This window comes from Mus pahari, chromosome 19 (genome assembly GCF_900095145.1).
Source record: "Mus pahari chromosome 19, PAHARI_EIJ_v1.1, whole genome shotgun sequence".
NCBI classification, from domain to species: Eukaryota; Metazoa; Chordata; class Mammalia; order Rodentia; family Muridae; genus Mus; species Mus pahari.
The window spans coordinates 37,018,446-37,031,790 of NC_034608.1; the positions used below are offsets into that span (position 1 = coordinate 37,018,446).

The 13,345-nt window shown below is 48.6% G+C and overlaps 1 protein-coding gene across 3 annotated transcripts in view; it reads right to left on the bottom strand.

Moving 5' to 3' along the window:
- The window catches only part of Xkr5 (XK related 5), a 19,427-nt gene extending 9,350 nt beyond the window's left edge, over window positions 1-10,077 (bottom strand). Inside the window, exons 1-3 of one of the 3 annotated variants that reach the window (XM_021219413.1) lie at window positions 9,645-10,077; window positions 7,698-7,881; window positions 942-1,126 (exon numbers count right to left, since the gene is read on the bottom strand). Coding sequence is in view for 1 of the 3 variants with exons in the window: in XM_021219412.1 (XP_021075071.1) it covers window positions 942-1,126; window positions 7,698-7,881; window positions 9,978-10,035 (427 nt within the window). In the remaining 2 variants the exon portion in view is untranslated. Of the gene's footprint in view, window positions 1-941; window positions 1,127-7,697; window positions 7,882-8,804 lie in introns of all 3 variants that reach the window. The other 2 variants (XM_021219412.1, XM_021219415.1) reach the window with 2 other exon arrangements.
- Window positions 10,078-13,345: the final 3,268 nt, after the last annotated feature.

A 13,345-nucleotide genomic window follows, 5' to 3' on the forward strand; every position in this document is an offset into this window, starting at 1 on the left:
GCCCTCTTCTGGAGTGTCTGAAGACAGCTACAGTGTACTTACATATAATAAATAAAAATTAAAAAAAAATAAAATAAAATGTCTAAGCCCTTGAGTTTCTAAGGCTTGGACTAAACTATGATTAAATGGATTCATGACCTACAGGACCCCTAGACACAGTTTATTACTAGTATGTATTCCTCACATGAAGAAGTTTGATGAAAGAATGGTAGAGTATGAAACCACAGCGAAACACTTAGATCTTCTCGTGTAAGTTTGGATACTTAGAGGGGAGAGGAGCTGGGCGTGGCAGTGCACATTTTTAATCCCAGCACTCAGGAGGCAGAGGCAGGAGGATCTCTTTGAGTTCAAGGCCAGCCTAATCAACAAAATGAGTTCCAAGATAGCCAGTTGCACAGAGAGACCCTGTCCTGAAAACTGAACCAAACCCACAAAACAGTAAAACAAAGGAAAGAGGGAAGGAGGAGAGGGAGGTGGGCAGGGACAGGAGAGAGGAGGAGGAGGGAGGAGGAGGGAGGAAGAGAAGTGAGAGGAAGTAATGAGGTGTCCAGGCTGGAATGGAAGCTGGGGACATTATCTTCAGGAGACTTGAGCTTTGCTTTCTGTGGGACATTCAGGTGTCAGGTCTGCTGCAATAGGAGTAGACCTGAGAGAGATGGTCATGTGGGCTCCCCAAAGTAGTTTCCAAGGTTATCTCCGCTCTGCCCAATTTTTGTCTTATGATTGACGTTAGGTACTTTATGCCCAGTACACCAGCTCTCTCGGAACTCATGATCCCAGCAAAAGGCAGCTGTGACCATCATTTGGGTCAGTGAGAACTGGGGTTTCCCTAAATCTCCCAAATAGGAGATATCTTGAGAGGACAGCAGGTCCTACGAGGTCGGGTACACATCCCTGTCATTAGAAGCAGATGGTATGAGACCATGATGAAAGGCACCCACCTGGCACAATGTCTGTGAAGTCAGAGGCTAGGAACACGTAAGCCTGAAGCAGCAGGTGGGGTCCTGTCTGCAGCAGAGCCTCCAGGAGCCGCAGGGCTGACAGGTCGGCCTCCTGCAGGTGCAGCTGTCCCCAGCTGGGAGCCTCCTTTCCCTTCCACAGAGCTGTTGCCACAGAGTCCCAGTGCCTACAGAGAGCAAAGGCATTATGACATGGACCACGAAGTTGGCTACTCTGGCTTGCACACCAACCTTTCCCATGGAGATATGAGGCATTTTTAAGAATGCCTCTCTGTACCTACTGTGTCCTCTGGGGCCACCAGTTAGGCTGTGGCTGAGCTCTGAGTCCAAGCTGCATATTTCAGTTCAAACTTCAAGGGTTCAGCAGGCTGCCCCAAGGTTGGAAGGGCCAGGGGTGGGGAGGCTGAAGTTATTGCAGGACTAAGGAACCTAGGCAGGGCCTGATGAGGCTTGCAGGAAATCTTGACCAGTATCCTCACCCCAGATCTTTGTGGAAGGGGAATGAACCCCTTCCACAGAGATCTGCTGCAAGGCATTGTGGGTAATCATCTCTTTAGAGCACAGAGATGAGGGAGCCCTCACCTTCATCCTTGGAGTGTAGAACTCCCAGTACCCTGAGCCTGGAACCGTCTAGGAACAGCTGGGGAAAATGGGTCTAGGATCCTCACTGGTGGCAAGAGACCCAGATGGGTGGGGCAAGATGGGGGAAGCTAGGGGCCCGATATGATCCTATTGAAGCACATCAGAGTTCTCAGTTTCAGCCCATGAAAGTTGGCTTTTTTCCTCTGAAATTGGAAGAGTTATGTATGCTGCGTTTGAGATAGGAAATAAATGTATATATTTGTGTTGTATATTAGTGAATGCATGTGTAAATGTATGCACATACACATATATATGCAGTGTGCAAACATATATGCCTGTGTATAGCATATGCAAACTCAGTGCATATACATATATATATATGTAGGTTTACACAGGTACATGTGCATATTTAGTACATATTACACGTGCATATGTCCACACATGTATTATACATATGCAAGTAATGTGTATGTGTATATACATACACGTAGGTGTATGTGTGCACAGCAGACATGAACAACTGGAAGAAAGCTATACTTTCTTACTTTACTATACTATACTTAAGCAGTAAGTACTGAAGGTTTGGGTGAGATAGAAGTGTTGGGTATAAAAAGGAAGGAGTGAAAGCAGGGAATGTTGGAGTATGGAGAGCAGGGTGGAGAGGGGCTTATAGATGGCTCTGAGACTTCAAGCTTAAGCTCTTGGTCATGGCGATGCTAACATGTAACAGAAAGACACTTGCCAGCAGCTGCTTGATTGACAGGGGAGAATACAAATTTTGTTTTCAGAAATGAGGAATGTGAGGAGCTGCGGAGCCTTCCCTCACACCTTGGAAGGACCTGGGGCTTTTGGTTATAAGTCAGGACTCACGGACAGAGGCAAACGGTTGTAAATTAGGACTCATGACCATGCAAATGGTATGGTCAAGTGGATAGGAAGTGGCTAGAGAAGGTGGTGTAGATACTCCTCCTCCCCCCGCCCCCACCGCCCACCCAGGCAGAACTAGTCACCCTGAGGAAAATGAAATCACCAAAAGGTGATTGGCGGTTAGGCAGTGAAGTGGTTGGCAGTAAGGGCAGCAAGTTTGAAAAAGCATGGAGTTTTCTCAAAGTCAAATGCAGACACTCGGCATATGGGGAACAAGAGGTTGCTGGGTTGTGAGAGGGACAGCTAGAAAGCAGGGACCTTTGGGCTGGGCAGAGCCATAGGGTCACATTAGCTTAGGCACAATGAGGTAATCTTCTCAGTGTGCAACAAGAATCAAAACTTAGAAAGAAGCCAGAGCATGACCTCATCTTTGTTTCCACAAGCACACAGTAGGCACTTTGTTTTGATACTCTCATCTTGTGAAAGTCAACTAGGTATGGGCCACTCTTCACAAGAGCCTGACTAACTACACAAGCTGCCCCCAGGGTCACTGTGGGATTTGAGGGCCTACAGAGGAGGTGAAGGTTTTACCTTCATCTACCAGCATCCTCCCTGGGGCTATGCTCTACAGCAAGGAGGCAGGGTGGTTCTATCTGGGAACCACTTAACTGGGAATCAGATGAGTACTGTGCACGCGTGCGCACGTGTGTGTGTGTGTGTGTGTGTGTGTGTGTGTGTGTGTGTGTGTAGAGCAGACTTCTCATCCTGGAGAGAATAGGGAAGCTGTGGATGTGAAGCTGAGTTGGGAGAGGGGCTATGAGAGATTAGCGGGATAGGACAGTGGGGTTGGAATGGGACATGGCTGGGGATAAGACGTTGGAGTGTGTTGTAGATAGCCCCGGGGCTAATTGTATTTGATGTTAATTCTGTTCTCCTGTGAGTGGCTTCGAACAAGGAATGAGTCAGCACTCAGGTGATTTCCTGTAAACCTGCTTCCCACCTTAATTTATAAAGGCTAGAGTCGGTGGTTGGGCGGAAAAAGAGGGGAAGACAGAGCTGAGGGTTTTGGGAGAAAAGGAGAGAGAGCAAGAGGATGATAGAGGAGGAGGAGGAGAAGGACTTGGAGAAACTGCAATTTATAAGGGGTCTCTTATATGTGGAAGATGGTAGTGTAGTGGTAAATCTGCCCAATCTAGGCTCACAGCATGTGTTCATATTAATTGAGTTGTGTTTTCATTGCCAGGGCATATTTGGGTTGAAGATTTACCACAACAGAAGTGGCATTGCAATGCTGCGTGGTCAGGCAGAGAGATAGAGGAACTTAGGCTGAGGATAGAAGGCAGCTGCAGGGGGTGGGGAAAGGGGTGTTGGTGTAGGGGAGTGGGGTGGGGTGGGGTGCGGAAGGGAGCTCCCTGGGGATCTGGAATGAGATGGGAGCTGTAGGAGCTTGTTTCTGAGGCCCTGAAAGGCTCCAGAGTTCTCTTCTGGATGCTGTGCCTCAGGCCCCCATCTCTTTCCAACTGTCCTGGGTTCCTGACTGTGCCAACTGTTCCTGGTACCATCTTTATAAGGCCTGGTCTGCTCCTTTGTTCCTGGCCCTTCCTGATGACACTGCTGCCTTCAGCTGTTCCCAAGTCAGTCTCAGACACGGTCCTTCATTAGGTGTGTCTGCAGCTCGTCGGGGTACTCCCCGTGAGCCTGTGTCGCCGATGGCTAAGAGTCCTAGCTGCAGTAAAAACAACATACATCTACACGGAAGCCTGGAAGCACCATCACCATACCTGACAGGTCTTTGGGAATTAATGTTTCTCAGTTTTTACCAGGCTAAGAAAAAAGTCACCCACATCCACTACATCCTGGGCTCACAGCGTAGGGAATAAGTGATTCTCCTGTTCATGTTTTTAACACGAACGTTAGACATTTTAACATTTAATGTGACGTTAGAGCTGAGACCGTCAGCGGCACAGCTGTACAGCTGTACTTCATTTATTTATTTATTTATTTAGAGAGAGAGAGAGAGAGTGTGTGTGTATGTGTGTGTGTACACTCTTGTTGGTGGGTACTGTGGAATGGCAGAGAACAGCTTTTGGAAGTTGACTCTCTCCCTCCACCCACCAGGCAAGTGCTTTTACCTGCGTAAGAACATTGAACCTGCATCTATGTGTCAAGCTGGCCTTACAGGCTCTTAAACTTCGCCTCAACTTTCTCTTCACAAAAGAAAAGTTGCCACGCTAAGATGCATGTAGGAGACTATCTAGGTAGTCTCCCCTCTAAATAGATATGCAGGCTTTTTAAAAAGAAAGAGGCACAGGTACATGCTGTGTTAGAGTGGAAACAAAGTGTTCAGATGGAAAAAACAGCCGCCATGGTGTACAATGAATTGTAACTACTGCCAGGTTCTCTTGAACAGTAGACTCAACATTATAGTTTGTGTTGTTTGGAATTAAAACCAGAATCCGTTTATGTCTTCAGCCCTTGCATTTTTTATAAGCGGTTTCACCTCAAGGGGTTTGCGTTTTATTGATTTTTTTTTTTTTTCTGTTGCTAGTTCATTCGTCTGCATTTCATTATGGAGTCAGTTAATGGGTTTCATTTTTATAAAGGTCGAGGTTGTACAAACACAGCTGTTCTGGCTCCCCCTACAGGTGACTTTGACAAACTGCAATCAAACCGAACCTAACCAAACCAAAGGCGATCTGCAGGGATGGCTTATCGCCTGGTTTTGTTTGTGAGAGACACTTTCAGAACGTGAAAGGGATTCATCACTTTCAACATTCAGCGCTTTCTGTTGAGGGGGCAGACTGTAGTTGGGCTCACTAGCAGTCTCCGAAACACTGTGGAGGGGTTGTCCAATAGGCTTCTTCCGGCTGCCCGGAAGCTGAGAGCTAAGAGTCTGCTCTAAGTTCTAAGACCCGTGCAATCTGGGTTTCTCTTCAAATGTGTAACTCTATCTCTTCCTGGAAATCTAGACTTACTTTCCTTCAATCCTCTTTTAAAAATTATCAATTTTAAAGTGAAGATTTATTTTTATTTATGTGTGTGCCTGCCTCTGTGTGTATGTATGTGTGTGTGTGTGTGTGTGTGTGTGCACGCACACGTGTGTGCACCTATGGAAGCCAAAAGAAGCCATCAGAGGCTTTGGACCTGGAGTTAGAGGCAGTCGTAAGCCGTCTTGTGTGGGTTCTGGGAGCTTAACAGTAGTTTGTGCTCTCTATCCTTGAGCTATCACTCCAGCTCCCACATTATTATCATGATCAATTATATATCAATAAAATAATATATTTATCACATTGATTTATTATACAATTATAAAATATATAATAAAATATAAAATAATTATAAAATATACTTATGTTGAATAATAAATTGATAAATATATCAATAATAATAATAGTTTTGAGACATATATGTCTCATTATGTAGTCCTGAGTGACTTGGAGCTAACTATGTAGCACAGGCTGACCTCTACCTCACAGAGATCTACCTGACTTTTTAATCTTAAGGGACGGGAATAAAGGCTGTATACATTAGTTTTTAATGACCTGAATGTTTTTTTTCCCCACAATTAGCTATACATGGCTTTTTGTTTCTCCCAATTTTTGATTTGCACTTGTCTTTCATTTATCCATATCAATTTTTAAATATGTATCAGAAACAGTGCCATCACTTAGTGGTGATATTGAGAGCCCAGGGTGTTCACTGTCGGATACCGTAATCTGGAACAGCCTCTGACATCACTTCCCTGGAGGCTTATAAGGTCCCCAGAAGGCAGATTTACCTGCGAATAGTTAAGGATGCTTTTTTTTTTTTTTTTGGTTTTTTGAGACAGGGTTTCTCTGTATAGCCCTGGCTGTCCTGGAACTCACTTTGTAGACCAGGCTGCTTGTGGACGTTGTACATCGTGGTGCGGAGCCTAGTGCGCACCACGATGTACAACGTCCACAAGCAGGGCCTCGAACTCAGAAATCCACCTGCCTCTGCCTCCCAAGTGCTGGGATCAAAGGCGTGCGCCACCACGCCCGGCTAGGATGCTTCTTTCTAAGGGCTACTTTGAATTCTGCTTTTGAGCTATCAATTGCTTGTTTACATTGAAGCTATTCCACTAGTTTGATACACCATTGTCTTTGAGGTCTCACCACATACAGCTAGCTACCTCTCAGTGAGCCCTCTGCCCTTATACAAGGCCAGGCAAAGGAGGGCTTAGAGAGTAGGTTCTGCTCCAAGAAGGCTGCAGTCCCAAATTCTATGAGACGACTCCTCCCCCTGCCAGTGCCAGTCCTGTTGTTTCAGGAGAGCACAGAGCACAGAGCTCAGAGAGAAGGCCCAGCTTGGGATCCACTGGTGTGACACACATGTTTTTGATGCCTCTATGTAACAAGGGTCTGCTGGAGGGGAATATGAAGAAGAGGCAGTCACTTGATGTCTCTCTCCATAGAAGCATTTTCTACTCTGACCCAAGTCCAACCTGACCCAGTGCCCAGGACAGACAGCAGCCCTTAGCAATGGCTCCTTGGATGCCCTTCAAACTTGACCATCTGTGATTTAGTAAGCACTTGAGTCGCAGGCTTCACCTGTCTGGTTCCTTCTTTCTTCCCCCTTTAGAAAAGTCCTCTCAGCTCTCCAGGGTTATGGGGCAGCTGGGAGTGGAAGTGTGCTGTGTCTGCAAATGCACGGCTTCCTGTCTCCAGGTGGCAATAACCTGTCACTTCTGGAGACACCTGTGGGCACAGGGAAGCCACCTACACCAGGTCCATACCTGGCAACCTTTTATACAAAGAAAAGAAAACCAAACCAACCAACCAACCAACCAACCAACCAACCAACCAACCAACCAACCAAACAACCCCCCCCCCAAAAAAAAAAAAACCCAAACCAAAACAAAAACCCACTGGCCCTGGCTCCCAGGTCACTTCTTCCTGCCACAGATGCATAAAGCAAATGCCATCACGTGGGCTTTACTGTCTAGTTTGTAATCAGTTAAGTCTGTGCCACCTTCACGGACCAAGGTAGCAGGCATCAGATGGAGCACTTTAAGCAAGCTGATTTATGTGGATCCAGAGGTTTGTTAAGGGGTGGAAACATCAGTGATGTAGAATCTGGCTAAAGACAAGAAAAAGCACTGAAAGGTCACTGGTGCAGCGAGGAGGAGCCCCTGACACTAGGGATGCGATAGGATGCTAATGCCAGACACGGCTATGGCCCTGAAGTTCCCTGGCTTTAAGGTCAGAGCGTGTATGGATAGGGGAATTCTCCCACTGCATCAGAGGGAAGGGAGGTGGGCGTTCTTACCGCTTCCAGAGGCCAAGCTGTAGAAGATGCAGTACCGCCAGCCACCAGTGACCCTGATGTCCATCTGCTCGGAACCACAGAAAGCTCAGGGCCTGGACCAAGAAGCCGGGCAGGAGGACAGAAAGGGCCAGCCACCCCCAGAGGAGACGACCCGTGGCAAAGTAGTAAACTATGGAGCAGAGGCCTGGGGTAAAGACAAGAGGAGCAGTGTTGGAATGACTGAGTTAGGCAATGCTTCATATACATGCGTCTCGGTTACGGTGCTCTGAAAACCCGAAGCCCTTCTGCCACAGACAGCACAGTGCTCTTCCAAGAATGTGCCTGGGATATGCACTCTACCCAACCCAGAGCTTCTGTCTTAGACCCATGTACCCTAGGAAATGCTACTTCTCTGCCTTAGCCTGTCCAGGGTCAGGGGCCAAGTGACCAGGGACCTATCTGTAGCCCAAAGCTCGCAGAAAAGTAATCATAGAAAACAAGTCCTCGGACTCCGTTCACCATGGTCAGCCTGTCTTGTCCGATGAAGCTCCAACGGAAGTTCTGGCTTCTGATCAACTGAGTCTTTTCATATGGCCCCCTGCACAGGATGCCCTGCTTCTTATCCCTGTGAACTGTGATCTACCCTAAGTCTGTACTGTCCAACAGATCATTTAACTAAAACAAAACAATCCCCCAAATGAACCCAGGTCCCAAACCAACATAACCAACACAGCATCCTTACCACCAGCAAGGAGCCCGCAGGGCCTGCTAGCGATAAGACACGCATAATGGTAGTGGTATGTCTGTGGGGTTACACTGCACATGTGCTAAGGGGAGACCCAGTGATGGGGAATTCAACAACACGGAGTGACCTCATCTTCACCACACGGTTACAGCCAACCAGGGCTGCATGTGCTGGACTTTAGTCAGAGCTGGTTCTGTGTGCGGCTGGCTTTGGATTTCCTTTTGTTTTGTGTTTCTAGGGATTGAACTCAGGACAGTTCCTATGCTAGGTAAGGCCTCTATATCCCAGAGTCCGCTTTTCTGTTTATTTCGAGACAATGTTCTGCTAAGTTGCTCAGACCAGCTTTAAACTCTTTCTGCAGCCTAGTTAGGTCTAGAACTCACCAAGTTCATTCTCCCCAACCTCTTCATTGGCTTATAAGTTTATGCCATCAGGCCAGGCTCTAGCTATAGAACCTCGGATGTCAGTGAGCAGCTGTGTTGGTATTACTGATTACTGAGGCGGATTGTGGAGGGTACTCAGGAACCCTTTCACACCACAGTTGTCCTGAGTTTTCTAGTATTACCAAGGAATGTGGATCAATGGCACAAGCCCCATTGTTCCGAGGCACAGCCAGGAACCCGGGAACCCGGCAGCTATGGGAAAAGAGAGGCCACTATTCCTTTCTCAGTCCCAGGTTCTGTTCAGTTCACTAACAAGCCTCCGGCTAAACATTCATTCTTTTCCTGTTAGAAAGCTAGGGGCTTAGGGCACTTTGGGCAGCAGTGTACTTCCTAGTCTCTCCAGGGTCTAATCTAGCGCCCTTTGGGATTCTGAGTGGGTGTCGGGGACGGGAATCTGCAGGGATTATTCTGTAAATTAGAGGTAAATTTCAGAGATACCATGTCCAAGAAGGGACGCGGAACCTTGGTGGATCGGGATGGTGGCGTTTCCCCAGGGACCGGGCCTTGTTGGAGAGTGGCGCAAAGTGGGCGGAGGCACTCTGTGCCAGCACTGAAAGGGTTACAAGTTCAAACGCGAAAGGCGCGAAAAGTATGGCCATCTTGCTTCACCTCCGCTACCCACGGGACCCGTGTCTTCAGTAAACCAGCGTTCTGCTGTGTCACAATCTCGAAAGGGGGACCAGTGCCCTTTGGGATCCCAACCCTCCAGCTCTCCTAGCTTTCGGATCGCATGCCACCCCAGCCCGGAGCCCGGGTGTCCAGGGAGCCAGGGCGCCTCACCAAGTGCTGGCGCTCCAAAGTAGCTTCCTCACGCAGCTCTTTGTAGAGCACCCGTAGGAGGAATGGGAAGGGACTCAGGACTCCGGGTTTGGAGTATGGGGAGGATCCATGCATGGAGGGATATCTAACTGGGTGGAGGAAATCATGCATGGTGAGGGATCACACAGGGAGTGCTCTGCAGGCTAGGATCGGGGAGCCACTGTGCGTGCACCGGCGCAGTGTTTGCTGCCTGCCTGCCGGAGGAGGAGGCGCAGCGGTGGCAAATGTGCCCCGCACACTGGGTTGGAGTAGGGTATTGGAGGGGTGAGCACTCGCGGGCTGCGCCGCACTCACGCGCGCTTTGCTCGGCCGCCTGCAGCAGGGCAGAGAACCCCAGGAGCACCGCGTGCATCTTCTGAGCTGCTGCTGCCTGTGCCCGCCCCTTCCCCTGCCCGGGACCGGGACCGGGTTGGGGAGGCTTCCGGCTTGGGGCCCCAAGACAGGAGGTTTTTCTTCCCAGTCAGTTACCAAGTTGCTAGTAGGGTGGGGGTGAAGGCGGGGACAGGGGGCAGGGGAACGGACAGGTTCTTAGTCGGCAGTCTTGCGGTCCGTGCCAGATTTGCATGCTGTCCCAGCCTCCTAACGGCTGTAAGACACAACGGGTTTGTTCTGAGGCGAAAGGGGTTAGTCACTGGGTGGTCATAGTCAGCGGGTTTGCTCAAAACAGAGTCCACTTAACTACTAGTCAGAGTGGTGTGTGTGTGTGTGTGTGTGTGTGTGTGTGTGTGTGTGTGTGTAGCTAGCTGATTGGGACTTTTGAAAATTTTCAGTTATGTGTCCAGAAAAGGGAAAGGAAAAACACCTAAAATGGCATCTCCGCCCTTAACAGCCACTTTCAGACCTTTCTCCCAGGCATCCTTGAGGGTTAATCCAGATCCCCCAAAGCCAGAAATAAACTTGCCCACGGAAAGTCTTTCTGGGAGATGAGAAAGCATCACCCTGACATTTGTTACAACGTAGAGGTTATGTAGGACTGTGGCCGTGGATGTGGGGACAAAGACTGTTCTGAATCCTCTGTGCCCAGCAGAAAAATGTTTTCTAACCATTGAGCAGGCGTGGCAGGACATTACTAAGTAGAAATCAGGCCTACAGCGATTCTGCCCAATAGAATTCTTGCGAAGGAATAAGAATACATAAATTAGGACTGGAAATAAACACTGTTCATGATTATACATTTCTCAACATTTATAGCCTTAAAACCTTCCACCAGCCTCCCCACCCCAATTTCTAGGTGTATGGTTTGAGAAATAAAAACATATTCCATATTTCATATGTTTAAAACAGTCCAAGGCAGGCAAGGTGGAGGATCAGGATGTGGGCTGCCTCTCTGGTCTGTCTTGTGTGCTGTGTCCAGTATGGAAGGACATTCCCCCCCCCCCTCCCCCCAGGTTCAGCATCCTATAAATGGAGATCGCAGAAGGAAGGGTTGGTTGGAAGACACAACTGGGGATTTCAGCTGGGATATTCTATCTGATTCTATTCTGTTTGATTGGCTGTGTGGCTCATGGTCACACCTCCTGTGACAACCCCCTCCCTTCTCTCTGGCTTCCTTTTCTTCAAGGCACTTATCTAGTTACGTTTCCTCCTTGGCTAATGTGTTATCTTTCACCAGTATGCTCTGGCAGGAGGGGAGGGGCCTTCGTTAGACCACTGACACTTTGCCTCTAGACCTGACTCTGGGGAGGCTGTTGTGAGACAGGCCTTTCCTGGGGAGACAAAACATGACAGACAAAAGCAACGGCTGCACCCACGTCCAGCTTGGTGAACCAATGAGTATTTACTGGGGTGACTAACAGGGGTATGGGGTGGGGGGGGGGCTCATTACTTACAAGGAACAGGGATGTCTCAAAAGCAGCTGCAACATCAGAGAGACCACCCTGACATGGGTTTGGATTTCTCCTGCAGGGTCCACATGGCATTAGCCTAGAAACGCTGGTATTCTCTATCCTTCACGCCGACTGGGGAAATCTCACCTGGATAAGGTAGATGGGTTGAGAGATCCTTTATAGTCAGTCTCAAGATTCCCTACACTCTTGGTAAGTCCCAGGCCCTGGCTGACATGGCCTGGTTAGATTGTTGGTGGCCTCTTGTGGCTTCCCAGCGTGAGAAACCTTCGTCAGGGCAGGTAGAACTCCTTCCACACAGGATGTGTCTACGCTCAGGACTAAAACGGGTCCTAGAATGTGCTAGGAGCTGCCTGTGATTAGCCATCTATCTCCTTGATTCCCAGAGGGTTGCTTGTAAGACTCTGAAGGTTGCTGATTCAGGCCTCCCAAGCAGGGTACGTCCTCCTGCTGACCCCTCAGGCACAGGACCAGCTTTTCTCTGTTCCCTTTAAATCCTGCATCCCCACCTCTCCTGTGTAGTCAGTTGGTGCTGAGGCTTTCCTGCCATCGTAAGGGTCAGGGGAAGAAGGCCATGGTAAGCGTCAGCAAGAAAAGGCAGTGGACCCTTATGGCTCCCACAGGGCCCAGAGCAGAAAGGAGAGACTCCTAAGATGCTCATGTGATTGTGACAACTCAAGGCTCGAGTGTGGCCTTATTTTAATGGGACAAGATTTTCTAGGCTCACGGATACCCTTAAGGGAGGAGTGGCAGCCAAGAGTAAAACTTCGACACTCAGACTCCTGCTATTTTTCCAGAGGCTTCTGCAGTTCGGTGAGAATGTATTTCTGGATGGGATTTGATTTATCTCCCTCTTCAGAACCCTGGGCTGTGCCTGCTGTCAGGCAGCCCCAAGTAGGGGTCAGAGAGTTAGTGAGGAGAAGCCCAGCATTCCAAGCATGTGATCTTAACCGACAGAAGAAGGGTGGATATTCCAGGGATGTGAATAAAGGCAGATATTCCAGGGATGTGAAAGGTTCCTTGTGCCCTATATGTCTATGTGGACATTATATATCTGGTCCTAACTCACTTGGTTTGGTGGAAGGGCAGTGGCACCTTGCCTGCTGTAGTATATCCAGAGAGCACCAGTTAGTAATATGTGTGTGTGTGTGTGTGTGTGTGTGAGAGAGAGAGAGAGAGAGAGAGAGAGAGAGAGAGAGAGAGAGAGAGAGGTGGCGGGTATCTCACTTGGTATGATATGAACGTGGCCTTTCTGTGAGAAGACCTTCCTGTAAACTAGAAACACTTTCAGCACAGGTAAGTTCTTTATGTGCTGGTGTGGGGCTGTGAAAGGCAGCCTATTTTGGATGAATGAGGCTTAATCCGGTGACCTAGTAGGAAACTCTACAAGGGATGGAACAGTAAGCCATGTTCCCAGAGACAGGTGCCTGATACTACAGAGCCCCCAACCCCATAATTCTGTGACTATAAGTCACAGACAATGTCCCAAGCTTCTGGCATTCTGGCTAGACTCCACCCCCACAGTTACCAGACTAGAGCCAGGTATGCTCCTCCCCATAGCTGTCTGGCAACAGCAAGATAGCCCAGCCCACAATAAAAGGGGCCACTTGGCCTCTCCTTGCTCTCTTTAAGCTCTTAACTTTTTTACTCTCTTCTCTAGCCCTCCTTCTCTCTCTCCCTTCCCCCCTTCTCTCCATGTGGCCATGGCCGGTGGTCTCCCTCTTTCTACCTTCTCTCTTTCTCCCTGCCTTTCTACAACAAAGCTCTAAAACCATAAAAAAAGGAGGAGGAGGAGGAGGAGGAGGAGGAGGAGGAGGA